Source organism: Galeopterus variegatus, unplaced genomic scaffold, assembly GCF_000696425.1.
Source record: "Galeopterus variegatus unplaced genomic scaffold, G_variegatus-3.0.2 Scaffold6970, whole genome shotgun sequence".
Classification (NCBI taxonomy): domain Eukaryota; kingdom Metazoa; phylum Chordata; class Mammalia; order Dermoptera; family Cynocephalidae; genus Galeopterus; species Galeopterus variegatus.
This window is the reverse complement of record NW_007733081.1, coordinates 1-27088: the sequence shown is the minus strand read 5'-3', so window position 1 is coordinate 27088 and position 27088 is coordinate 1. Positions and strand designations below refer to the sequence as shown.

General features: G+C 55.6%; 2 protein-coding genes across 4 annotated transcripts; one reads left to right on the top strand and one right to left on the bottom strand.

Annotated features, from left to right (window-relative positions):
• Window positions 1-488: 488 nt before the first annotated feature.
• On the bottom strand, window positions 489-15555 carry PTPN7 (protein tyrosine phosphatase, non-receptor type 7). 3 transcript variants are annotated; one of them, XM_008591501.1, is made up of 11 exons: window positions 15546-15555; window positions 10559-10747; window positions 9297-9474; window positions 8588-8771; window positions 8238-8322; window positions 6724-6800; window positions 5028-5165; window positions 4514-4624; window positions 3648-3805; window positions 1674-1787; window positions 590-683 (listed from the first exon to the last, which is right to left on the bottom strand). In XM_008591501.1, the coding sequence occupies exons 3-11, from the start codon at window positions 9416-9418 to the stop codon at window positions 590-592; spliced, it is 1083 nt and encodes a 360-aa protein (XP_008589723.1). In that variant the 5' UTR covers window positions 9419-9474; window positions 10559-10747; window positions 15546-15555. The 3 variants fall into 3 exon arrangements, with proteins under 3 accessions (XP_008589721.1, XP_008589723.1, XP_008589722.1); XM_008591499.1 differs by lacking the exons at window positions 10559-10747; window positions 15546-15555 and adding an exon at window positions 11324-11514 and having other exon boundaries at window positions 489-683; XM_008591500.1 differs by lacking the exons at window positions 10559-10747; window positions 15546-15555 and having other exon boundaries at window positions 4535-4624; window positions 9297-9463.
• Window positions 15556-16903: 1348 nt separating this feature from the next.
• Window positions 16904-25036, top strand: PTPRB (protein tyrosine phosphatase, receptor type, B; the record flags this gene model as incomplete). Its single annotated transcript, XM_008591504.1, is given in 17 exon segments — window positions 16904-16973; window positions 17305-17577; window positions 17774-18043; window positions 18232-18446; window positions 18448-18683; window positions 18790-18881; window positions 18884-19030; window positions 19188-19463; window positions 20850-20891; window positions 20894-21121; window positions 22188-22451; window positions 22493-22496; window positions 22660-22922; window positions 23249-23530; window positions 23879-24019; window positions 24293-24503; window positions 24969-25036. Coding segments are annotated over 17 exon segments (3082 nt in total), but the record flags the coding sequence as incomplete, so codon positions are not given.
• Window positions 25037-27088: the final 2052 nt, after the last annotated feature.

Below are 27088 nucleotides of genomic sequence, written 5' to 3'. Positions count from 1 at the left end.
GATGTGAGATGAGGGAGCAGAGAGTCACTGCTAGGATGTTAAGAATTTGACTGAGGCCAGAACCAGACTTTTCCCAGCTCTTGCATCTGGCCTGGGCTTAGGCAGAGCCTAGGTGAAGGATGATCTTGGAATCAGCCTCTTGCCAGCCCCAGGAGGGGGATACAGTTGGAATGGCTTCTAGGAACTTCTCTGATTGCTTTCCCCTTATGGCAGCAAATCACTTAATGTCAATGTTATAGACAAAGAAAATAAAGCTCACAAAGAGCATCTTAGAGAAGACCAGGACACCTGGGCTTCTTTGTTGTAAGTGTCAGCTGCTATCTTTAAATTCAGAGACATGGGAGGTCCCCTCTATTGTCTATCTGGGCCACTGGAAGAAGCAGAGGAGTGGCTAGTGGTTAAGGCCTGGAGTCCGGACCCTCGTCCTTGCTGATGCAGCTTCCTGTGACTGTAAGTCCTCACTAAGGAGGTACCCCTCTCCCTTGTTCACCCAGGGGGTGCCCCCAGATCACACAGCCCATGTTCCTCAGACCCACCCTCCCAGGCCTGAGGGGAGGTTGGCACCTGGGCCGGTGGAGGGAAGCAGGGGTCAGGGGCTGGGGTCTTCAGGCAGCTGGGCTGCATACAGGGCCAAAGTGTGGTGTAGGAACTGGTATTGCTCCGCAGTCTGGATCATTCCCCCTCTGCAAGGAGAAACACACAGCCCATGAGCGAAGGAGGGTCAGGGTGCTTGCCAAATGGCTCAGATCAATGTCTTCGCAGTCTATTGGGAAAGTCCATACTTTCTCAAAGAACATGCCAACTCCTTCACATATGTTTATCCTCTCGTTAAAATAAAAATAAATAAATAAATAGCAAAAAAAAAAAGTGAAAATAATAATTCCATACATTTGGATAGTATTTCCCATTTTTCAAAACACTTTCACATAAGTTAACTCATTCCTTACAACCCCTCTCTGGGGAAGGAGCCATTACCTTTGTCTAGATAAAGAAATGGGGGCTCATGGGCCGGCCAGGTGGCACACTGCTATAGTGCGCCGCTTGGGAAGCGCGGTGGCGCTCCCGCCGAGGGTTCGGATCCCACATACAGACCGGCCGCTCACTGGCTGAGCGAGGTGTGGGAGCAACACCGAGGGTTGCGATCCCGTTGCCGGTCCCGGTCCGGTACGGGCGCGACACTGAGGGTTGCGATCCGTTGCCGGACACGAAAAAAGACAAAAAGGAAAAAAAAAAAAAAAGAAATGGGGGCTCAGCGAACTATAGTGACAGCTCAGTGAGAAAGAAGTCAGAATTTAAACCCTGGTCCTCTGTCTGCAAACCCAGTGAGCTTCCGTGCCTTACTTGTGGCGGCCTAGTATCTAGAACCAACCATACTCCATTTCCCAACTTTCCACTGAGTAGAGAATTTGGAAACAACAACAAAAGACTGAAGGCTCAAGGTAAATCCATAGAGTTGCATATTTAATTCCAGGACCCCAAGCAAAAACTCCAGATAGATATTATATCCTGGGTGCTAGTTGCAAAATAAACAGATCTGTAAGCAAAAAGAGTCCCTTCCTTTCTGGCAGAAGTGCTTGATGGTGACGTGCCTAGCAGAGCTCTGATGCCTGAGGCACTGGTGTCACTTGTTAATTTTAATGTTGCAAATGTCTTATTCACATCCATGGACCCACCTGTCTAGCCGTAGTTGGCACACGATGCCCAGGATGTCCACTTCCCCTCGGGCCTTCAGCTGTTGACAGCCAATTCGAGTGGCGATGAAGCAGCCAGTGCGACCAATCCCTGCACTGAATAGAGCCGAGGAGGGGATGGGGAGGTCACAGGAGACCAGGGACCATGGGAGCCAGGCGGCCAGGGAAGATGGGAGCTAGGCTCCAAACTCTGGGTTAAGAAATGGGACCTACAGGTGCTCTATTTGAGGGGGCTGAGGCTCTGGGGACGGAGGCAGGTAGCAATACTTCGGATTCCAGCCTCCCTGGGGACCCTGCTGGAGGAAGGTTATCACGGGCACTGGAGGAGTTTACATTTCTTACTAGCCCCGCTCCACGTGTGTTTCAGTTCACCTTCCGGTCCCTGTGAACGTCTTGATGATCTCTCCTCTGCTTAGCAGTCTACAGCAGTTTCCAGCTGACCGTCCCCCACCTGTGGGCTGGCTGGCCCCTGAGCCCTCCTTGTCTAACCATGACTTCCTCCCAGCACAGACTTGTCTGCCACAGTTGCCAGCGCTCAGCATCCGCTTCCCACCTCAGGTCCCTCCCACAGGCCCTGCTCTCTGCTCTGTCCTGCCCTTTCTTGATTTCAAAACCCTCTCAGCCCCTCCTGTTCTTCAGCAAGTCTTCTTTGGTGAATCCCTGATAGAAGCCACTAATACCTCCCAGCACTTACGTTCGGGTGGCACCCGTGAGTGGGTTTGTGAGCTCCCTCTTTTCCTACTTTTTGCCTCTATGTTCTGTTTTTTTTTTGTCTTTTTTCGTGTCTGGCAACAGGATCGCAACCCTCGGTGCTGCGCCTGCACCTCGCTCAGCCAGTGAGTGGGAACCGGTCTGTATGTGGGATCCGAACCCTCGGCGGGAGCGCCGCCAGGCTCCCAAGCGGCGCACTGTAGCAGTGCGCCACCGGGCCGGCCCTGTTCTGTTTTATTTGGGAGATGTACTCTCAAATGGTGTTCTTTTTTTTTTTTAAAGATGACTGGTAAGGGGATCTTAACCCTTGACTTGGTGTTGTCAGCACCACGCTCTCCCAAGTGAGCCACGGGCCGGCCCTCAAATGGTGTTCTTATTTTCAGTCTTGTCGCCTGCTTTACCCCCTCATTTGACCCCAATCCATTTTTCATGACAGCCAAAGTATTCTTTTAAAATGGCCAATCCAAGTGTCTCAGCCAGTCCTACAGGGCCCTTCATCATCTGGCCTTTACTTGCCTTCCAGACTCATCTGTCATTGTCCCCACGCATGGCCTTACTCAGGCCCACCCTCTAACCCTGCTCCCAGCAATGTATCAATTTTAAAGTTTTTTCTCTGGGCCTTTGCATACTCTGCTCCATCTGCCTGGAATGCCTCCCTCCCCCTCTATACTTGGCTAATTCACCTTTTACGTCTTAGCTTAGCCTGGATGTCCTTTCTCTTGGAAAACCTGCTCTGGCCACATCTGGATTAGGCAGCTTGGTTCTGTGCTCCCCATGCTGCTGCCGTCAGAGCTCCCATCACATTGTGTTGTACTTAGTTCTCCGATCTGCTGTCTTTCCCATAGGCCATAAACTATCAGGGGTGAAACCAAACTGTTTCGTTCACTGCTCTCTCTTTAACATCTAAGACTGTGCCTGACAGTAACAGGTGTTCAATAAGCATTTGTTGAACAATATGAGTCCCCAGTGTGGGGATCATGTTTATGGCCTCCCCCAGCAGACTGGGACCTTCCTGGTATTCCATCCCCTCTCTGGACTGAGCCCGGGTGTCCAGCCCTGATGTCTGGGCTCTGCATGAAGGAGGTAGCAAGAGCAGAATGACCTAGAGATTCCTGCCCAAGTAAGAACTGGGCTTGCCTGATGCTGTTCTGCTTAGACCCTTTCCCAGGAGAGACCCTGTGGGAGGGGGAGGGCAGCACAGTGCAAAGGCTGCTGGGTGGGGGTGGCGGGGGCAGGGCCACGCACCTGCAGTGGACCACGATGGGCCCAGTGTTGACTGCTGTCTCTGGGCTGTCCTCTACCTCAGCCACCAGGCGTAGCAGGGGCCCAGCTGATTCCGGGGTCTGGTGGTCGGGCCAGGCTGAGAAGAGGACATGCTTCACTGACCGGCATTCCTCCTGGTGCTGGGATGGAGACGAGACATGTGAGCCAGCATCAGGGTGGGAGACACTGCCCACCTTCTTCTCTGGTGCCAGAGAAGGGCGAGGGTTGGAATTACCCCATGGAGGAGTCATCAACTCAGAACAGGCAAGGCTGACTGTTTTCCTTCTCATCACACCCTCTCCCCCTGCCTGCAAAATGCTGGGAAAGAGCATTGTTCTGGGAGAAGGGAAAGACCCAAGTTCAAGTCCTGGCTCTGCCTCTCACTAGCACATGACTTTAGGAAGTCCCTTAACCCGATTAGTTTACTTCCCAGGATGCTTGGAGGATAATGAGTTGATAGAGAAATGCTTTGAACAATTTAAAACACAATGCAATGATAGAGGCATTTTAAAAGTACTTTTAATTATGCATCTCTTCCAACCTCCTCTCACTCCTTCAGCAGGACTCCCGGATCCCACCTCCCTCACCTGGACCATTCAGCCTAGATGGGTGGTCACCTCCTGTTGCTCCCCATTTGGTTTGTTGGCTCTGCCCTATTAGGCCAGAGGCTCCCTGGGGATAGTACCCCAGTTTCTCTTCTGTGGCTCAAGCCCTTCCCTTAGATGTGGGTTCACAAAGGTTGAGATGAGTAAACACTTGGCTCCTAGCGAAGGTTGGACCTGAGTTCCAGAGATGCTGAGGGTGGCCCAACTTCCCTGTGAACTGGGCCTGGCCTCAGGGGGTGGTACCTGGATGGCGAGCTGCCGCACAGTGTATTCTGGGCTCTCTTTCACGTCCTGGATGCAGATCCGGAAGGGTCCGTAGGTTTCCTCTTCTGTGGGCCAGTAGTGGACACATTTCTAGGAGGGAGGGAGCTGGGAGTCAGAAGGGGAGGATCTATCAGCTGGAGTGGGGGCCAGGACAGCATGGCGGGTGGTATTCCCTCTTCGCTTCCCACCCCCACTGGGGAGGAGTCAGCAACTGGGGCCTGGCTCCCCTGAGCTTGACCCCTGCAGACAAAGTGCTCGCCCCCTTCCATGTTTTGGCTATGGACAGCCTCCCTGGGGTATGTCTCAGGGACCTTTCTGAGAGGTATAAGCTGGGGCTGGCTGACAGTGTTCTCAGCTCCCAGGGAAGCCTCTGGTCTTGACCTGCCCTGAGTGCATGTGTGTGTGTGTGTGTGTTTGTGCGTGTACGTGTGTGTGTGTGATGGCAGGTGTAGCCCTTTCTGGGTTCACCAAGGACTGTGGCTCTGCCTCCTACCTCCTTGCCCTCTCGGAGTTGAGTGAGCATGACAATGAGGGACACTTGTTCTTGCCACACCATCTCCCAGAAGTCAGACACAGTGTTGGGCATGGGGCCCTGGGTTGCGATGTAGACCTTCTCCTGTCCGTCATAGCCCTGGGGAGGTGCAAGCACAGGGGAAAGGGAGGGGGGGCTGTGAGTCTGGAGCTCTGGGGAAATCCCAGACTTGGCAGGTGCTGAAGCCAGTGAACACACACACAGACACACGCATGCATGAATACACACCCAGAGGCCACATGGTGGAAAGGACATGGGTTCTGGAGTGGGGAACATCTGAGTTCAAATCCCTGTTCTGCCTTTTCCTAGCTTTCCACTATAAGCCTGCTCATCTGAAAATTGGGCATTGATAATATCTATCCTGCAGGAATGTAGTACAGATTAAATTCAACAAGACATATTGAGAGTCTAGCATATAGCAGGTGCTCTATAAATGTTTGTTTCCTTCCTCCCCTGCTGTTTTCTTCTAGCACGAAATAACAGTAACGAAAGTGTTCAATATTTGTTGAATCAATGTTTCACTTTTATGGATTACTTTTATATATTTAGTAGCGAAATGTAACACACTCTCCCTAATCTGTCTTTCTCCTCTTCAGGAGTCTCAAGCTTCCTGCTCCTCAAGATGATGGTGAAAACCAGACAGCTGTCTGCCCGTGGGCTGGCGGGTGGGAGATCACACTGCCCCAAGGCTTCCCGGCTGACAGCTCTCCTCTCTGCACCCATGACCCCGTCCTGCCCACCTTCAGCCGCTAGAGAGCGCTGTTTTCACATCTACCCAGGGCCAGTGGAGGTGGGGAGCCGGGGCAGAGAGCCCACCGGCTTTGCGCTTCCTATCAAACCATCTCCACGAAGGAGGGCTCCTTGAGGAGCAGTTAAAGTGAGAGAGGGTGAGAGAGAAGGGAGAAAGGGGAGAGAGCTGACAGCTCCCATTTGTTCTGGCATCTCTCATGTAGATCTAAGGAGCGATTAGCCCTCAAGAAGCTAGGACTGAGGGCCGGCCCAGAGTGCGGTGCTGATAACACCAAGGCCACGGGTTCAGATCCTATATAGGGGTGGCCGGTTGGCTCACTGGGTGAGCGTGGTGCTGACAACACCAAGGCCACGGGTTCAGATCCTATATAGGGGTGGCCGGTTGGCTCACTGGGTGAGCGTGGTGCTGACAACACCAAGTCAAGGGTTGAGATCCCCTTACCGGTCATCTTTAAAAAAAAAAAAAAAGAAGAAGCTAGGACTGTGTTCAACAATGCTAACTCCCTGCCAAGTTTAGAGGGCTGGCATGGATGGCGTGATAGGGTAGGTTAAGGAGACTTGGTGGTCTCTTCTTCCAGAAAGTCCGCCCCCCCTTTCTTTTTTGGCAGCTGGCCGATAAGGGGATCTGAACCTTTGCCCTTGGTGTTATAACACTGTACTCTAATCAACTGAGCTACCTGGCCAGCCCTCCAGAAATTTTAAACATCTGCTTTGTTTTCTAGGTTTGTTGGTGTCTTGGGGCCTGTTCAATATCCATCCCAGCTTGGCAGGACTATGGCAACAGTGAATTGGAGCAGAGAGGGAAACCCAGCCAGAGCTGGAAGGTATTCTCCGACATCTTCAAACATAGAACTACCCACCCCCACCCCCTCATCCCCCACACTGCCACCACAGCCAGGCCACTCACTCGGATGTAGTTGGCATTGATGTAGTCTCCGTCCTCCTGGCTCTGTGCCCGACCGAGACAGACACGGCTCTGGGGATCTAAGAAGTAAAAATCAGCAGAGGTCAGAAGTCAAAAGGTGACCAACTAATGCAGACTTCAACAGGTCAGAAAGAGGACAGTTGTACTCATCACAGTGCCTTGTGTATAGTGGGTGTCCCGATACCCACTGAATTATTTTATACACAGACAATAGGGACCCATGGCAAGTTTTCGAGGAGGAGAGCGACATGGTGAAAGCAGGCCTTCGGGAAGGTTCACTGAGTAGGTGCTGTGTGTGTAGGACGGACTAGAGAGGGAAGGGAAGGGAGCAGCAGAAACCACATGGCAAGTTATCAGAATCTTCTAGCCTTGAGATCAATGCGGGTGTAGAACAGGGTGGCACCGATAGGAATGGAAAAAGAGATGCTGTGGAGGCAGAATTTTCTTCTGATGGTAAATATGGGATTCAGATGAGGGCCTTGCCTAGGATCACACAGTGGTGAAGTGGGACTAGAATTCAGATTTTGCCCAGCCGCTAGGCAAATTGGCTTCTCCCTCTAAGGCAGGAAGATTTCTTCATATCAAACCTAAACAGGGATGAAGAAGCTGGCTTGTGAGGAGAGGATAGGAGACCCTCACTGTCCCTGTGCCAGCCTGGTTGTAGACACAGGGTACCCCGGCAACCAGGGGAATCTCAGACAAAGGGACCTTTCCCCTCTCTGGTGGCTGAAGGGCTGGTTAGAGGTAAGCTGAGCTTGAGGGCTGCTCCTCCCCACCACTTGGGAGAGTGCTAATAGCCCCTTGATCCGGCCATGCAGACCGAGGTCACGCGGGAGGGCTAGCAGGAGGCAGGACCAGTGTGCTTGGCCGAGCAGAGGCCTCAAGACTGCAAGTCGCTGGGACGGGTTAGCCAGACAAGGCTGCTCTGTGAGGAGAGGCTCCAAGGGCCTGATGGTCCGAGGGCCTCATGCCTGCCTCTGAAAAAGAGGAGGTGCTAGTGCTGGGTCTGTCAACTTGCAGGGTCAACCCCTCACAGCCCAGCGTCCTCCATCCCAACCTGTCACTGTTTTCTTGCCAGTCACTGTGCTGCCTCCAGCTGAGTTTCTCAGTGCCCTTTCTGGGGAGCCATCCTCTTCCACTGCAAACCTTTGCTGGGCCTGTGGCCTTGGGCAAGTTATGCAACTTCTCTGTGCCTCAGTTTCCCCATTTGTAAAGTGAGCGTAATAATACCATAGTCCTAACGTCATGGGGTCATTGTGAGAAATGAGTTAATATAAAGGAGCGATGCCTGGCCCACAGTAAACATCTGCAGATTCTGTTGTTATGGTGATTGCTCCTTCCTCCCCCAGCCAGGGCGTGCTGTAGGCATTTCTCTGCTGACAGAAGGTGCTCCAGGTAAGGTGTGCTCCCTGGCTAAGGCTGTGCATCCTGCCTTCTGAAGTTCTCCAGCCACAGGGATGGTGCCCACCTCCCTTGATCCCTGCTGCAGTTCTTACTTGGTAAAATGGTCTTGTATCGGTCCTTGGAGGCATGGCCAGGGATATCCAGGTCTTCGGGGTTGACAAAGTTTGAGGGAATCTTCTGGCAGGGGGAGGAAATGAGTGAACAGCTGATACCATTTCACTGCCTCCTTTTCTCCCCTTCCACCCTTTTCTTGTACAGTTGGGCACTGGCCTTTGCTTCTCAGCACTAACACGTAGGCCTGGACAGGCTGGTGGGCAGAAGTGGAGGCCTAGGGACTAAGGGGCCCAGATAGAAGACATGCAGTGCACATGATGGAATGGTGCCAGCTGGCTGCCTCTATACAGAAGGGCAGAGTGATACAGAGGGGACCCCAAGTTCTTACCAAGAATTCCTCCTCCAGCTGCTTGGGGCTGGGAGGCTGGTGCTGCAGGGCCCAGCGGGTGAGGGGGTGTCCAGCTGTGCGCAAAAAGTGCAGCGTGACCTCCCGGGGTGTGTTCACTGAGCAGATGGGCTCCACAGCCCCCAGGGACCGCACATCCAGCATCAGAGCCACATTGGAGCCCCGCCTGCATGCATAGCCAACCAGTGCCTGGTGAGCACGCAAAAGTATCTGCTTTCCTTGCAGTTACTGTTGTTCGAAGGTGCATCTGACGAGGCTGCTCCTTGTCTTTCCCTTGACCCAGAGGCCCAGGAATTCAGGGTTCAGGCCCCTCTCTGCCTACCCTTCTCCCTCATCAGCCAGAACAGGGCAGCCTTGAGCCCACCTGCTCCTTCCAGCTCCCACCCCTCCCACTCCCAGCGTGGCCCTGAGGCTTGGACCTACATCTGACACCAAGAAGGCCCCTGGCCTGGCCTCAGGGGCTGTTCAGCCCAACCTGGGAGCAGACTCAGGATTGACATGAGACTTTGTGCCCCAGACATGCAAATGACATGCCAACTGCATGCAAATCAATGCTATCAGTTTCCTTTCCAGATTGGAGTCAACAACTGAGGGTCTTAGCTGTCAGAGCAGGGGGGGCAGACAGAGGGAAGGGAGGAGCCGAATGGGGGCTCAGGGCTAGGACGGTCCCCTCTCCCAGGAAAGATCTCACCTCTCCTGCAGCCGCACATGCTTCTTGGCTGGCGCTTTGGTGGGTGGAGGCTGGGTCATGGTTGTCCCCAAAGACAAGGTCGGAGACTGTGTTCTGGAGTGCCCCCTGCAGGCCTGGATCATGCTGGGGTGGGGTGCTGGACCGACCCAGGGGAGGCTCCCTCAGCCTTGAGGTCCACCTGGAAGAGAAGGCCCCTCGGCTGCTGACCTCTGGCCTGCCTGATCAGCCCAGGCTGGCCTTCTGTTCTGTTTTCACTAAGGGTGTCTTCTGTTCCTCAGGAAGTGGCCCTTTTTCATGATGGGAAGGAGAGGATCTCTTTGGTGGGACCCAGAGCAGCAGACAGCCTGGGGTTAGAGTAAGGCAAGATAAAAGGTACAGACTGTGGATGAAGATAGGACAGAATCCAGAGGAGGAAGGCAGAGAGGGGAGAGAGGCCAGAGGCCAAAGTCCACGGGGCTGTCAGCTGGGGTGCAGGTGAGCGGAGGCGAGGGAGGAAATGTAAGATATGTGTTCTCTACAGAAGTCCGGGAGAGTGAAAGCTCGCAGGAACCCTGTCTAAGTCTGGCCAGTGGGGCTTCTCCCGAATGAGACATTCGAGGCCTCCAGCAGTGATGGAGCCAGTTGCAGGTCTAGCCAGCTGGGCTGCTGGCCCCTAACAGGTCCCCTCCTGACTGCTGGTGATCCCCCTTCCAAGGCCATTTCTGACTTCTTGGGTCTCTGTCCAGGGAGGTAGGCTGGGGGTGTTTCCTTCCTCCTCCTGCCCATCCCCCCTGTCTCCCGCCTCCGTAACCGTCACAGGAAATGGCCTCACCAAGCCCTTGAGTGACAGCGCATGGTGAGGCGACAGCTGGGGGCAAGAGAGGGGCACAGAGGTGATGAGACTCTCTCCTCTTGGGGGCAGTTCCCATCTCCCCGAGCCAGTGTCACAGTGGCTGAGGTGGCAGGGGCGTTAGAGTGGCTAAGCCCACAGGTCAGAGGCGCGGGGACAGAGCAGCTGTGCAGGTGTGGGTGGTCGAGGGAGGTCTTCCTGCAGCAGGAGGTGGCCGTTTAGCCTTGCTCTCCTGGGGCTCCCTGGGGCTCCCTGGGGCTTCGCTGCCCTCCCAGCCTCCAGGAACCAGGAATGTCAGTGCTCATTCCCTGGCCAGGCACTGTGGCGCCCACCTTACCCTTTCGCACACCCTCCTCGGGGATGCCCTCCTGTTTCCCCAGAGTCCACACCGCCCCTGGGCCACAGGAGTCCTAATCCCCACTTTGGTACTTACTGAAGCAGCTGTGTCCCCCAGGCTGCTGCTTGCCAGCTGTCTGTCTGTCAGTCTGTCTTTGAGGGCTGTGAAGGCTTCAGGAAGCCAGCTTCCTCCCTTCGCCCCTCCTTGCTGCCACCCACGCACACCCAGCTGCCTGCTGCTGCTGCCACCAGGGGTCGGGTGCCTCCTGCCTGTGCCCCTGTGGGGGCAGGCTGGTGGTGTCCCAGCACCTTTGCCTGGGGCCTAAGGCCCTGCTCCTCGGGAATGGGCGGCCACCCCAGTTACCCCACCTTCTAAGTCCTCTTCCCTCCACTTCTGGGTCTTTGTCATGTCCACTCCCTGCCTGCTTGATGATCAGAACTCAGCTGACCCTCAGCTCCATGCCATCCCACAGAGACCCAGGTTCTCCTGCTCAACCTGACCCTAGCCAGAGACTTATTTCCACATCTCCGCTTCTGCCCCAGAGCCCTCTCCCTGGAAGCCCTTGCCACGTCTAGCCTTGGGAACTCATGGCCAAGCCCAGGCCGCACCTTCCTGGAGCAGATGTGGCACAGACTTGGGGAGGGGGAAAAGAGAGGCAGGAATCCTTGTTCTGCAATGGAAAGGGAAGGCACAGGGCCAGGCCAGAAAGTCCTCTCCAGGCCCTGAGCTGCACCCCAGCTCTCCAGCCAACTGGGAAGCAGGTAGCAGAGACAACTTGTGGGAGAGTCTGAGGGGCTTCCACCCAACCCCAGCCCCCTTTAGACCTCCCCCAGAACCCTGACATCTACTCAGAAGACTTACAGCAAATAGACAGTCTCTGGTCCTCACACCAGGGGTCTCCCATGTCCTCTTCGTTGCTGGGGTGCTTGGATGTCTGGAGCCTGGGGAGTGGCCCCCAGGTCCAAGACTCCACTGCCCCCTGCCCTTGCATGGCTTCGGCAGGCCCCTCGCTGGCCAGCAGCAGCCCGTTCATGCTTGCTGCTTCTCCTTTTACCTTGTAACATTCCAAACCCTTTCCCTTCCCGGCCCCCAAAGTGCACAATCCGCGTCCCCTCTCTTCCTCCCACTTCTCTGATTCAGCTGTCAACCCATGACAGCAAAAAAGAAATTATGTACAATAGGTGGAGGGGTGGGCATGCTGGAGAGGGTGGTGGGGAGGGGCCGGTCTTCTGCTGGCCCGTGGGGGAGGAGGGTGGAGGTGAGGAATGAGGATGACCCTTTGGGCCTCAGGAGTCCTCCCAGCACCTGCCCTTGCTCTTGGGGATGGGCTCTTTCCTGACCCCTCCATGGCCAGCTGATTCTGGCTCCTTCTTCCTTGTAGTCTATGCTCCTGTGGGGAGTGGGTGGATTTCCCTGAGGAGGAGGCCGATCAGAGCTGGGGAAGTGGTTGGCCCCGGTGCCCGGCATGGGGTGGAGGGGAGCAGGAGCCTGGGAGTCCCTAACATACTTTGAGGCAGTGACCTGAAGCTGGGCTCCACCTCAATTCCCCCACACCAGACAGTGTTTCCACTGGTGGACGGCGGGGGCCCTGGGGATAAAGGAGGGGACAGGAGGGGACTGGAAAGGGGGCCACCTCCTTTGGGTCAAACTGTTGATGGTTATCAAGAACAGGAAGCTAGGATACCACAGGGGCGGGGGAGGAGGAAGCGTGCAAACCCTCCCCACATTGGTCACCCGGTGCTCCCAGGTTGGCTGTGAGCACTACCCTTGCCCCTCACAGTGGTCTGAGCAGTTGGAAGCTGAGCTCTTGGGCACGGAACAAGGAAGCTGGAAGCCAGGAGATGGGGAAGGTAGTTGGGGGTGTGTGGGGGGTGTAATAGGTGAGCATTAGGCAAGACCATGAGGCTCTCCCCTTCAGCTTAGAAATGCCTGGATATTCATGGAACAGTGTGGCCAGGACTCGGGAGGGGTGAAAGCGCCGACTGCAAGCCTCAGATGAGACAAGACATGTATCATCACCCTGCACCAGCCCCTCCACAGCCAGCCCTGGGGTCCTGGCACACCCCTCTCTGTCCTCTCTGGGGTCACCTCTGCCCATCCAGGCTGCTGGGAGGTTCCTGGGAGTGACTGCCTCTTCCCTCTGGACCTTCCCACACCTGGGGTGGAACTGTCCCAGGCAGACCTCAAACTTCTGTCACTCCAATGGTTGATTTGTCTTCCTGAGTTGGGATTCAGGTTCCAGACACCCTCAACTTCAGAGCAAGTACAGGAATAGTGGGAAGCCAGAAAGAGCTTCCTGTGATGAGTCTAAACTGCGGCTCATTCGCTGTGTGACCTCGGGCAGGTTGCCGAGCTTCCCTGAATCTCATCGGCTTCCTCCCTCGCCCAGCGGCTGACAGCACCTCCTTGTCAGCAGGTGGTGGGAGGCCTGTGGAGGGCTTCGCTCACAGCTGGGTGCTCAGGAGCTGTCAGTGGGCAGGTGAGGGCAGTGGGCCTGGGTCTCACCTCTCCCCAGACTCCCCCTTCCTCCCCTTTCCTCCCACTGCTTCCTTTCTCCAGCCAGCCTTCAGGGAGAGGGCTGCCTGGGGCAGTTCCACCCCAGCAGCGGGGAGGTTCTGGAGGGAGTCACTGCCAGGGGCCGCCCTGCGGCTGGGATGGGGAAGTAGTCAGATCCAGAGAGGGCAGGGGGGGTGTACCAGGCCCCCAGGCTAGGCTGGGGAGGACTGGTATAGGGCGATGTCTTTCTTTCTGAGGCCTGGGGAGGGTGCCCTCGCCCCTCCTAGCCATGCATGTCCCGACTCTCCTGTCTCCCTCCTCTGGTCGTTCCCAATTACAGGGTTGTGAGCCACAACTCCCTGTCCCCAGCATCAGAAGCCCCCAGCAGCAGGGGTAGAGGTGGGAGTGGGGTTATATCTGGAATTCCCAGAAGTCCTTGTTTCCAGTCAGCCCCTAGGGAGCTCCTTGCCAAGATGTTATTGGCCCCCAGAGGCAAGGGCTGCCACTCTATAATTCTTTTTTTTTTTTCACTCTATAATTCTAAGATGTTGGGGATCTTGGAGAGAGGTTCAGCTGCTGGGGGCCAGGATTCCTGGGTCCTGCTGATGCCACCTGTCCTGCTCCCCTGCCTGGCCACCCTCCTCAGTTCCTTTCTGGAGAAGCCCTAGGATCCTAGGTGGCTGTCCCTGAGTTCTCCCTGCCCAACCCTGCAATATCCTAGGCCAGCCTAAGCTGGCTCATTCTGCTCCAACTTTATGGGTCCAGGCTTGCCCCTGGTTGTGTGGGGGAGACAGAGACAAAGAGAACTGGGATCTGGAAAACCTCATCCAGGAGGATGCAGGAAGACTGGAAGAAACACGCAGTGAGTTGGGCAGGGAAGTGCTGTGAGGGGGCACAGGACTGGGTCTGGGCCAGCCAGCGTGAAGGGTGAGGGAGGAGACAGACCCACGGAGCATGTCCCAAGGGTTGCATCCCTGTGCCTGGCCATCCTGGATGTCATCTGTCCAGTTTCCCACCTGCTGCCTTTTGGATGCTGGCTGGTGGGGGGTCTTTCCCATATCCCTTGCCTCTGGCTGACAGCACCAACCAGTGATCAGGGTCAGCTCAGCACTGGGGGAACTAGGGCCAGCCTGCTGGGAGCTCTAGAAAAAAGTCTGGTTCTGTGCCTGTTGCTGGAACTCAGGATCCTGGGGAGGAGGACTTTAGGGCAGAAGAGAGTCCTTCTCTCCCAAGTCCAGAAGCAGCACAAGGGACATCTGTTCTGCAACATGGCCCTTTCTTCCCAGGGGCCCTCCTGTCTTGCTGCCCCTCCATGTTGTCCCTGGACGCCCACTCATGTGTCCTTCCAGGTCTGTGCACCCTCACAGTCTGCGTGTGCGCACACATGCCCAGCTCCTCCCCAGTCTGCTGCATCCGGCCCCTGCTGCCTTCTGCAACCTGGTCAGTGGGACATTCCCCAGAGCATGGGAGGAAAGGGGGCAGCTTGGCTATCTGGAGCCACCTGCCCCTCTCCTGCCTGGTGATTATCTTCCTCTAGCGTGGGGGATGCCCAAGACCTAGCTTCAGGCTGTAGTAGAGCAGGGGAGGGGCCGGAAGAGATCTGCTGGTACAGCTGTAGGGGAGACCAGGGCAGCTCACATCTGGGAGCCAGGATGCCTGGACCTGCCCCTGCTGGCTCTCTTCAGGAGGAATCAGTAAGGTGCTCTGAGACCTCAGGAGGACCTACGGGGTTCTCTAGGGAGAGGATGTGGGTTTGTCTGTGGGGGTTGTTGCCAGGGAGGAGGTGCAGCCCTTGTGGTAATTTTTTTGCTGAATGGAGAGGCTTGGGCTGCAGAGTCTGCTTCTTATCTGTTAGAACCTTTCTGCCCCCTTTCCTGAGCCCTCTCTCCCATCCCTAAGGCTGCGCAGACTGGGTGGGGGACTGGCAGCTGTGCCTTCTATGGCTAGGGACTTCCTCAAGGCTCTATCCATAGGACTAGATATGAGGTCTGTACTGTCCCCAACAAGTCTCTCTTTTTGTGGGGCTTCTAAGGCAGGTCCTGAGCTCCCCTTTACCTAAACCCATGTCCTGTTCATCTCCTCTACTTAGATTCTGAATTAGGCTGCTTCCACCCACTTCTCGCCTTTTTGGCTGCTGATCAAGGCTTGGCTAGAAAGAGTAATGAGGTCCCCTGGTGAGGGGAGGGATGAAGGCACGGTGTGTTTCCCCCACCCCTTCATGCCCTGCCTCTTTCAAAAGATCACATGTGTGCCTGTGTGTGTACACACACACACACACACACACACACACGCACAGAGCCTGGAAAATCTGATGAGTCTGCAGTGCTGAGTTTCCAGGCCCCCATCCAGGGGCTGGGTGGGCAGCTCTGAGGTTTGGGGCTGGGTGGAGTGGGGGAGGGGCAGCAGCCCCTGGCTTTGGCCTGAGCAGGGAGCCAGGCTGCTCTCAGACCCACGCCAGTCCTCCGGGCAGAGCAGGCCTGCAAGAGTCTGGCTCCCACAGACGCTGTCTTGGTAGTTTCTATACCTGTCTGTTTTCTGCACAATCCTCCTCTCCACTTCCTGAGTTTGATGAATCCTGGTCTTCCTTCCCAGGGCCCAGAGCCATTTCTCCTGTTCTCCCTCCCTCCCCACCCTTGGCTCTCTTGGGGTGGGAGCACCTGGACAGCAGCTCAAGGTGAGTAGCCAGCTCTCGGCTGGGTGGGGTAAAGCAAAGCCTCAAGTTCAGTGTCTTCTGGGCCAGGCTTCAGGCAGGCTTGCCTGGGCAGGGAAACCAGGCTGGGTTCTGCCGTCCTAGTAGAGGAAGTGGAGGAAGATTATGGGGACTTGAGTCACTCCCCAGAGGTTCCAAGCTGAGAGGACCCCTATTTGGGCGGTTAGAAGCAGGGTTTGCTTTCTCTGCTCTATGGAGTCTGAAATCCCAGGTTCAAGTCCAGCTTCTCTCCTCACACAGGTGGGACCTTAGGCTGGGCTCCTTCTCTCTCTGGATATCAGCTTCCTCATCTGGGCAGTAAGTGGGTGGGACCAGGTGAGTCCCAAGGGCCAAGTGAGCTCTAGATCTACAAATGCTGTGACTCAGGGCCCAAAAGGATGTGCTTCTGTGCCTCTGTCCACAAGAGCATGGTGCCACATGGATACACAAAAGGGGACACACTCAGCTGGTCCATCCACCCAGCACACAAGAACACACCTGCCCATGGTGTCACCAGGAACACACACACACACACACACACTCGCACGCGCACACAGAAACACACCCCGTCTATCTCACACATGTTGATGGAGTCAACACCACGCCCCTCTCCCAGGGTCAGGGAGTGGGGGGCTAGCTACCTCTGCTCTATGTGTCCATTTGCAAGGCCATCTCTCCTCTTGGTCTTCCCCAAGGGCACAGGACATCCCCCCAGGGAGATCCAGCTGCTGGAAGTGTGGATGGTGCGGGAGACAGAGGGCAGAGGTGGGCTTGTCTGCAGTCTGAGAGTTACAGTCCCCTTCCACCTTGTGGGCCCAGAGACAGTCCCCACCTGTCTCCCCTCACGGAGGCTTGCTAAGGCTGGGCGGGTGGGGGTCCGGGTCTGGGATTGAGAAGCAGCCCCTCTCTCTTTGCTGACCACTTCCTGCTGTCTGCTTGAAACTCTGCCCTTTCACCCTTGCCAGCCTGCCCGCCCGCCCACCAGCCAGCAGGGCAAGGGGTGGGGGGACTGGCTCCTCCGTCTGCTGCCTTCCACTTTTCCTCTGCAGACATCAGGATGAGGCCCCAATCCTGTTCACTGCCCTCCTCTGGCTCCGGGATTTTTGGTGGAGGAAAGGTGGGCATGGGGGGCAGGGGCGGTGGATGGGCTTCTGCTCTCCAGGGTATGTCCAGGCTCCCCCCACCCCCCGGTGGAGCCCCACAGCTGGTCTGCATTAGGCAAGAAGGAAATCTGCTCCCTTCCCACATGGGCCAGCATGGAGGGCAGTGAGAACAGATTGCTCCGGGCTGCCTGCCGCACCTTGGGCATGCTTCCAGGAGATGAGTGTCAGACAAGGGGAGAGCCTTCTCTCTGATCCTGGCCCTGGCCCCCACTGGCTTTCCCAGAGGCCTGGACCCCAGAGTCCTCTGCTGAGCTCCCCTCTCCCCTCCCTTTCTTCCCACGGGAAGACTCGTGCCCCTCTCTGGAAGGGAGCCCAGGTGGGGAGAGTGGAGGTAGGTGTCTTTGGTGAAGGAGGGAGGTGGGGGGGACAGTGGGGGTGCAGGGCCAATTTCTCCATGCCAGACCCTGCCTCTGCTCTGGCCCTGTTTATGCTTTCCCTCCTTCCTTAGGGAAGAAGGGGTGTTGGGAGATGCTGAATGCACCCCCTTTCCCCAGGGCCACTCCTGAAAGTGACCATTAGGCCCCAGGGGAAGCCTGTTAGCCTTTTTCTGAGCTGGGCAGCCCTGGAGCCAGATGGATTCAGCCATGTCCTCTGCCTCAGCCATCTGCGCCCCTTTGGTTCTCCTGAAGGGCAGCCACTCCAGGCCCTCACCAACGCATCCAGCTTTGAGTTCCAGGACCTGGTGGCAGAGAGTCGCTACCAGCTGGAAGTGACTGCCCTGCAACCCTGTGGGCAGAATGTCACCGTTATCCTCATTACCCATACTGGCTAGAGGTCTGCAGGCTGTGGGGGAGGGGACATTGCCCGGGGTGGCTGCCCTGGAGGGCCAGCGGGGGCAGGGTAGCCACAGGGCAGCCTCTCCCAGAACCATGTCTGGCACAGTGGCCCGTTTAGAAGCACTGTAAGCTGAGGGGTGACGCCCTTCATCACTGACCTTGGTGCTTCTCTCCATCTCTGATGCAGCCCTTTCAACTGTCCGTGGACTGCAGCTCCACAGCCCTGGGAGCCCATCCAGCCTGGAGGCCTTGTGGGGTGATGTCCCTGGGGAGCAGGATGGCTACCAACTTCTTCTGTACCACCTAGAATCCCAGACATTGGCACATAATATCTCCATGCCCTCCGGCACCCTGTCCTACAATTTTGGCAACCTCTTGCCAGGTATTGAGTATGTTTTAGAAGTTACCACATGGGCTAGCAACCTCCAAGTGAAGACCAGCATCCACCAGTGGACAGGCAAGGTGGACACTTGGGCAGAGCAGCCCAATCTGGGAGTGGCAGGAGTGGTGGTAAGTCCAGAGCCCTGTAGGCAGCCATGCCCCAACGTGGCTGGGCTTTGGGCTCCCCAGCACAAGAATTGGTGCCAGCACCCTGCTCCAGGCCCTTTCTCAAGGCTGACTTTGCCCTCTCCATTCTTCCTCTAGCCCCTATGTCTCCAGATCACCTGGTGCTGCAGACCCTGGGCACCAGGTCCCTACAAGCCTCCTGGAATGGCTCTGAGGGAGCTGCCTGGCTCCACCTAGTGCTCACAGACCTCCTAAGTGGCACTAACCTGACTGCAGTAGTCAGACGCGAGGGCTGCAGTCACACTTTCCTTCACCTCTCTCCAGGCACCCCCTATGAGCTGACGCTTAGTGCTGCTGCTGACTCCCCTGCCCCCTGAGCTCTGGGCAAGCTGGAGGGTGGGGCCAGGTGCCCAGGATGGCCACCTGCTGAGGTTAAGTGGACTGGTGGAAGAGAGCACCATTCTGGGCCCTGAGACCCTCAACACCATATTCCCAGGGTCCCTGACCACTGGACACTATGCTCTGGAGCTGAAGGTTCTGGCTGGACCCGATTACACCTGGGCCCAGGCCAGTGCCTGGCTGGATGGTGAGTCTGGACTGGTGGGAGCAGGATGGGTCCCACCAAGGGCATCTGCATCAAGGAGCAGGTGGATCTTCACTCTCCAGGGCCATCCTCCTCTCCAGATTCTGCAGCAGAATCTTTCTCCCCAGACAAAGCAGTGGCGCCAAGCTGCAGCTAGATGGGCTGGAGGCCACCAGGGAGCCTTGGAGGCAGGCACTGCTCTATGCCAAGGTGCCCCAGGCCTCACTGGAAACATCTCTGTGCCATCTGGTGCCACCAACATCACTTTCTGTGGGCTGGTGCCTGGGCCCAGGTACCAGGTGGACATTGCCTCATCTCTGGGAGTCATCACCCAGAGCCTCATGGGCCACACAAGTGAGTGGCAGCCTCTATGTCCCTGGCCCTGGGCCTGGAAGGCCTTGCCATGGGGAGGGGAGTCAGAGCAGAGGAGAGGCTCAAAGGAGCTGGGCAGGGGACATAACAGGGCCACAGACACTGTATGGTCCCCTCACCAAACTTCCCCTCTCTTCAGGTCCCCTGGCACCACAGTTCCTGGAGGTCACTGGCAGAGGCAGTCCCTATGACCTGGCCATTTGCTGGGCCCCAGCACCAGGGCAGTGAGAAGGCTACAGGGTCACCTGGCACCAGAAGGGCAGCCAGAGGTCACCAGGCAGTCTTGTCCACTTAGGTCCAGACAATTCCAGCCTGACTCTGATGGGTCTGGTGCCCGGCTCCTGCTATCCTGTGTCGGTATGGGCCTGAGCGGGGAACCTCAGCTCCAGCATCCAGAGGAGCTGCACCTGCACCTGTGAGTTCCTGGCTGCAGCCCAGGGTGGTGGGGTGAGGCTCTACTTTCTGCCCTTCTGTGTGCTGTGTTCTTGACTCAAAGTGTCACGAGTCCAATATGAGGCCTTTCATGAATCTATTTACAAGCATTTTCCACCTCTATAATCTGGTTGGCTACCATCCATCCATCCCTCCATCCACTCACCCATCCGCCCCTCCATCCCCCACCCATCCACATTTCCAGCCATTCCTCTATCCATCCATGTGCTCACCCATCCATCCATCCATCCATCCATCCATCCATCCATCCATCCATCCATCCATCCATCCATCCATCCATCCATCCATCCATCCATCCATCCATCCATCCATCCATCCATCCATCCATCCATCCATCCATCCTTCCTTCCTTCCATTCATCCATCCCTCCAACAAATATTTAATGCATGCCTCTCATTTTCTAGGTATGGGTATGTATAGGTGCTGAGGCTAAAAATGAGACAGTCAAGGGAGAAAGACTGACAAGCAAACAGATAGTTTACATACATATATAATGTATGTGATTTTATGTATCATATTATAATAAATATAAATGCATTGATAGGAATGTTCACTCTGTGTTAGCTTGAACCATATGAAACTCCATTCTTGTAGATTTATTTTTTTAAATTTATTTTTATTATTATTTTTTCCTACATAAAGATGACCAGTAAGGGGATCTCAACCCTTGGCTTGGTGTTGTCAGCACCACACTCAGCCAGTGAGCAAACCGGCCATCCCTATATAGGATCCGAACCCGTGGCCTTGGTGTTATCTGCACCGCACTCTCCCGAGTGAGCCACGGGCTGGCCCCATTCTTGTAGATTTAAATGGCTGAATATTGGGAATTTTATGTGATTCAACCTAATATTTTAGTACTCACAGGAGGGACACATGCTTAGGGTGTCAGGGGAGGTTTCCCCAAGCTGGGTGAGAAGCAGGAGGGTCTGGGTAGGACGGGTGGAGAGGGCTTTAGCAGGAGGCCGAGCATGCAGCAAGGACCACAGGCCCGACAGACGGACAGACAGAGGCCTTGCAGTAACTGAACGTCAGTGGATGAGCTGGAGACCGGGGCCCTAAGGGGTGTGACAGGGTGGGCACTGAGCAGGGTGCTGGAGGGGATTGCAGTAAACCAGGCACTGTGCCCTCAAGGAGCTGCCAGTCAGAGAGGAGGTGGGGGAGCAGGAATCAGGACAGGTGACTCTTCAAGAGGTGTTCCTGGGATGGGAGGGAGAGTGGGCTTTGATCCCAGCAGGAGCTGGGTTTTTAGAGTGGGAGTGTTTGGAGTTTGTTTCAAGGCTGAAGAGAAGCAGCAGATAATGCAAAGGATTCGGGTTCTTTCAAATCCGTTTCTTCCTCGACCTTGCAGGCCCAGCTCCTCCTGCCACTTTGAGCCTAAGCCTTGCTGCCCAGCTCCCACCCTGAGGGCTTCCTGGAGTCCCCCACCAGGGGGCAGGGATGGCTTCCAGATGCAGCTTTACCGCCTGGGGCCCCTGACTCTGGAAAGCGAAGAAACTCTGGCTCCGGAGGTCCAGAACTTCTCCTGGGCCCTGCTGTGCATGGGCACCGAGTTCCTGGCACGGCTGGCCACCCTGAGAGGCCCGGATCAGAGCAGCAACACCAACGCCACGGGCTGGACCCATGAGTGCCCTCTGTGTGGCTTTCCTCGCCCTTGCTCTCTGGATTCCCAGGGTGCTGTGTGCCTCCTGACCCGCCACCCTGACCCCCTGTGGTCTGTGGGCGGACAGCTGGGTTGACTGCGGGGCACACACCGGCCTGTGGCTGTTCCTCCCATCCCTAGCACCAGGATCCCCCATCGCCCTCATGAGACTCCCCTGGGGTCCTGGCCCTTCTGGCATTCTAGAAGGTGGGCAGAACCCAGAGTTTGCCCACTTGTACAGCGGCCAGGGCATGCTGCTCTCCATGCTCTCTCCATGGCTGACAGTATGGAGGCGGGTAGCAGCAGGGACCCCGCCAGGACCCGGTCTCTAGTCCCCCCTGGGCCATGAGATGTTAGTAATAACAACAGCGGTGGCTAATGTCCATTGAGCACTTTGCTAAGTGTCTTCTCTGCAGTCCCTCATTTAATCCTCATAACAGGGCTGGCTGGTTAGCTCAGTTGGGTAGAGCACGGTGCTGATAACACCAAGGTCCAGGGTCCAGATCCCCATATTGGCCAGCCACCAGAAAGAAAAAAATCCTCATAACAACACATCTGTAAAGAGAAGTGTTGACTAGGTGACTGGGCCAGGCTCGTGGGACTCCAGATACTGGGCTCAAGATCTGAGAGTGGAGGGGCACTGCCTAAGCCCCCAGACCCTGCCTGTCCATCCACTTAAGGATCTACAAGCTTCTTGGGTGCAGAAGCTGGGAAAAGGCACATGATTTAACTCTCATGCTGCCTCGTCTAACTCCAGCTCAAGAGGGCCGGTGCTGTGGGTAAGTAAGTGGTTAATTCATCTACCAACCCGGTTTGAGCCTGTGCTGTGCTGCTGGGATAACTGGCAGGTCCTGCCATCAGGCTGCTTACTGTCGAGGACAGTTGTAGGCTCACTTGATGCCCTGATGTCTCAGGCTCCTGGAGTTTCTTGACTGAGCCAGGAATGGAGGGAGGGTGGAGGATCTTTCAGGGAGGAAGGAGCCAGAGATTTGGTTCAGATTCTTTCTCTCTCCCTATCCTTCCCCTCGTATCTTGCTCTCCCTGCAGCCCCCCTTGCTCCTCCTCTGGTAAATGTGACTAGTGAAGGCCCTACCCAGCTTTGGGCATCCTGGGTCCATGCTCCCAGGGGCCAGAATGGCTACCAGGTGACCCTGTACCAGGTGGGCGCCCAGGCAGGCGCCAGCGCCGTGGGAACCGAGGTGAACAGCACAAGGTTTTCGGCTCTGACTCCGGGCACTAAGTACGAAGTGGGGACTGTTGCGCGGGCTGGGCCCCTTCACACCATGGCAGCCAACACCTCTAGCTGGACCTGTGAGTGGGGTGTGGGAAAGGTGGGCAGGGCTGCCTCTGAGACCCCTGGGCTCTTCCCTGAATGGCATCTTAGTCCCCTTTAGTTCTATTTCTCACCTCCACACCCAAGCGTCCTGCATGGAGTCGGCAACCCCTGGCATCGCACGCAGGTCTCTGAGGACTGGGACCAGCGGCCAGGCTGACCTGATCCCCTTCCCTCCATATCCCTGCTCATACCCAATGAGTTGTTGGTGTCGATGCAGGCAGGCAGTGCGATGGTCAACCTGGCCTGGGCCAGCGGCCCCCAGGGGCAGGGGGTGTACTGTACCCAACTCTCAGAAGCTGGGCGCCTCTCCTGGGAGCAGCCCCTGATGCTAGGCCAGGCCCACCTCTTCCTGAGGGTCCTCACTCCTGGATGCAACCTCTCCCTGTTAGTGCTGTGCCAGGCAGGTCCGCTCCGGGCATCCACTCACCCCATGGTGCTGCCTGTTGGTATGTTGGTGTCTGCTGGGGGAGGATGAGGGTGCCCTGAGAGGCAGGCCCAGTCCAGGCCAGCAACACTGGCCATTCCACAGTGAGCCACCTGCTCCTTCCAGGGGATGCTGTGCACACCCTTGCCCTGGGTTAAGCTACCTATGTGTCTCCCAGTGGGCAGTGATGTGCAAAGAAGTTGTTTCTCTGTGTGGCAGGTGTGCATTTCCGTGGACCTAAATGCCCAGTGCCTTTGCACATGCTGATTTTGAGAGCTCCTGACCCAGATGTCAGCCTCTTGGGGGTACACTGACACCCACACAATTTAGAGCCTTTGATTCTCACAGAGCTGGGCCCCATGGAGGATGTGCAGTGCCAGCCTGAGGCCACCCGCTCGGCCCTGAGCTGGATGGTGCCTGCTGGGGATGTGGCCACCTGTCTAGTTGTGGCAGAGCAGCTGGCAGCAGGAGGGAACGCCCACCCCGTGTTCTAGGCCAGCAGCTCCCAGGATGCCCTCCTGTTGCCCAACCTGGTGCCTGCCACTGCCTGTCACCTCAGCCTCACTGTGCTGGGCAGGAATGGTCTGTGGAGTTGGGCAGTCACGCTGGCGTGTGCCACGTCTGCCAAGGGTAGGCTTCTCGCACTGTCTCTGAGCCACCTCTGTTCCCTCAACTGTCTCCACTGCTGCCCAGCCGGGGCTGTCTCTCATCTGGTCCTGGCTGCCTGGGGCTCTCCCTGCTCCCCGAGCCCCAACCCTTTCCTCTGGCCCTGATCTTGCTGGTTTGATACCATATTTTGGGCTCGATGCCCTGGCACCCTGGCCCAAGAATGTTCCAGTCCTTATTCTATTGCATCCATTAGCCATGTGTTGCCAGGCACTGTGAACAGGACTGGGTTTATGATGGCATGGTCCTGCCCTTGAAGACCGATTATTAGGCACCTAGTCAGGACCTCACTCTGTTCTTCTCCATCCCCAGCCTGGCATCCTCCACAGTTAGCTGTAGCCCCCCAGCTGGGGCCTGACACAGAAATGGGAGTGATGATCACCAGGGGCATGTTTGGCAAGGATGATGGGCACATCCAGTGGTATGGTGTCATTGCCACCACCAACACGTCACGTGAGTCCTGGGCCCAGGAGGGGATGGGGAGACCCTGGCTGTTACCTGGCATGGGGTGGGTGAGGGGGTCTGAGACTGACAAGGTGAAATATCTGAGGCTGGCATTAGTCTTGGAGCAGGAAGGAGGACCCAGAATGTTCTTGAGGATAGGACTGATGTCGGATTATAAATGATGGGAGCATGTTAAAGAAATGGGCTAGCCCCTGTGCAGTGGGGAAAGGAGCCTTGGCCCCACTGCCCACCCACTCTGCACCTCCCTCATTCCTCTCCCAGTGGCTTGGCCTTCCCAGGAAGCCATCAGCCACATGTGGGACAACCACTACTACAGAGGACAGGACTCCTATCTGGCCATCCTGCTTCCCAACCCCTTCTCCCCAGAGCCCTGGGCTGTGCTGAGATCCTGGACGGTGCCCATTGGTATAGACGATTGTGGCCACATCCAGGAGATCTGTAATGGGAAGGTCAAGCCTGGTTCCCAGTATAGGTGAGGGCTAAGGCTGAAGGGAGGAGGAGACATTATCAGTTTCATTTATGGGTTGTCTACACATTCTTTCAACAAAACATCTGGCTGACTCACAAAGAGAATTCATGTGCTAGTCGGTAAAGGTCAAAAGAGTTATTTTGACTGGGCTTCCTGGCAGGCAAGGCAAAAAAGGAAACACTAATCTGTTACATGGTTCTTTTTTGAAAAAAAGGAAGGAGGGTGGATTGTTTCAGCTTGCCAGGGCAATTGCAAGGATCTCCAGGTACCTATTTCTAGAGCTTCTTCCTGCTCTCAGATTAGGGCAGGGAAGGCAGAAGAGAAGCTAGAGGTGGTTTGCTCCAAGGTGGCAGGTAGCATGATGCATAGTCTCTAGACAGGTGAGAGCAGCTCTCACTATCTGTCTACTGCTCAGGGTCCAGTTTCCTGGGAGGGGCTTTGCCTTATCTGCCTGCCTCTCTGCCCCAGGTTCAGTGTTGTGGCCTTTACCAGGTACAACTCTCCTGAGACCATTATGTCCTTCTCGGCCTTCTCAGGTAGGGTGGGAACCTGGCGAAGGGGAGGAGTGCTGGGACCCCTCTTCTGAGGCTCATTCCCAATCAACAGCAGGAGGGACAGAGCTTAGACTCCTGAGAAAATGTGTCCTGCCTAGCACAGCTGGGAAACCCAGAGCTAGTGACAAAGGGGCTCTTGGTGCTAGACTTGGCCTGGGTGAGCTGGGAGTAGGCGGTAGGAGAGGCAGAGGCACTGAAATGGCTTGCTGCTGCCCACACTCATACCACCTTCCTGCCAGCCCCTCTATGCCTGGCTGCTCCCAGGCCATTGAGGTTCTAGAACAGCACTGCCCAACAGAAACATAAGCTAGCCACAAATGCAAACCACATATGTAATTTAAAATTTCATAATAGGGACTTCCAGTCAAGATGGCGGAATAGACGGTCCCTAGCATCACTCTCTCCCACAAATCAACTGATTTAAACTATAAAAACATAACAACAAGTGCATATGGAATGGGGAGACATCCAGCGGGGGAGGCAGAAGCTTCGCGGAGACCACATGCCCTGCGGGGCTGCCGTCGCACGATGGGACAGATGGGCTTCACCGCCGCCACCTGGCTCTATTCCCAGTCCAGCCCAGTGAGCACAGAGTGGGGAGACGTCCGGCAAGGGAGGCAGAGGCTCCGCAGAAACCACACACCCTGTGGGGCCGCCACTGTGTGATCCAGCAGGTAGGCTTCACCGCAGGCACCCGGCTTCATTCCCAGCCCAGCCTAGTGCACTTGGAGCAGGGAGACGTCCAGCAGGGGAGGCAGGAACTCCACAGGGACCACACTGCTGCCACGTGATCCAGCAGCCCGGCCCAATGCGTACGGAGCACAGAGACATCCAGCAAGGGAGATAGAAGCTTCGTAGAGTCCACACACCCTGTGGGGGGGCCACCGCTGCATGATCCAGCAGCAGGTAGGCTTCACTGCCACCACCCGGCTCCATCACAAGCCTGGCCTAGCACGCACAGAGCAGGGAGACATCCTGTAGGGGAAGGGGAAGCTCTGCAGAGACCACAAGCAGAGACCACACACCCTGTGGTACCACCCCGTGATCCAGCAGCCCGGGAGAGTCCAAGCTGACCAGAGAGGTGGCTCCCCAGAGAGGCCCAAGACCCAAGGCAAACACACACGCAAGGCACTAGTGGCCAACTGAGCAGTCACTGAGGTAGCCATACCAAACTGGCAACCACAGCAACATCTTAGTCAGTCAATAGTGTCAAACCTGTGGACTGTGAAACCCCCTGCCACAATGAATAAACATAAAAAAAAAGATACCAGAAATACAAAATATCAAGAAAGTACACCACCAAAGGATAATAAATCGCAAGCTCTAGATCCTATAGAACAAGAAGCCCTTGAAATGACTGACAAGGAATTTTGAGTGATAATTCTAAGGAAACTGAATGAGATACAAGAAAACTCAGCTAGACATCATGATGAAACGAGGAAAAGTATACAGGACCTGAAAGAGGAAATGTACAAGGAAATCAATGTCCTGAAATAAAATGTAGCAGAACTTGCCAAACTGAAGAAGTTATTCAGAGAAATAAAAAACACAACAGAGAGTTTAACCACCAGGCTTGCGGAAGTTGAAGAGAGACCCTCTGAACTTGAAGGTGGGCTGTTTGAAATAACACAAGCAGACCAAAAAAAAAAAAAAAAAGAAAAGAAAAGAAAAGAAAAGAAAGTAAAAAGAATCAAAGGCATTGAAGAAAATCTGAGAGAGATATCAGACAACTTTAAGTGCTCANCCCATGGCCTTGGTGTTATCAGCACCGCACTCTCCCGAGTGAGCCACGGGCTGGCCCCAAAGACAGAATCTTAAAAGCTGCAAGAGAGAGGGTCAAATCACCTATAAGGGAGCCCCAATCAGGCTAACATCATACTTTTCATCACAAACCCTAAAAGCCAGAAAAGAATGGGATGATATATTCAAAATACTAAAAGACAGAGATTGTAAGCCAAGAATACTCTACCCTCCAAGGCTATCCTTCTGAAATGAAGGGCAAATAGTATATTTCTCAGATAAACAAAAACTGCG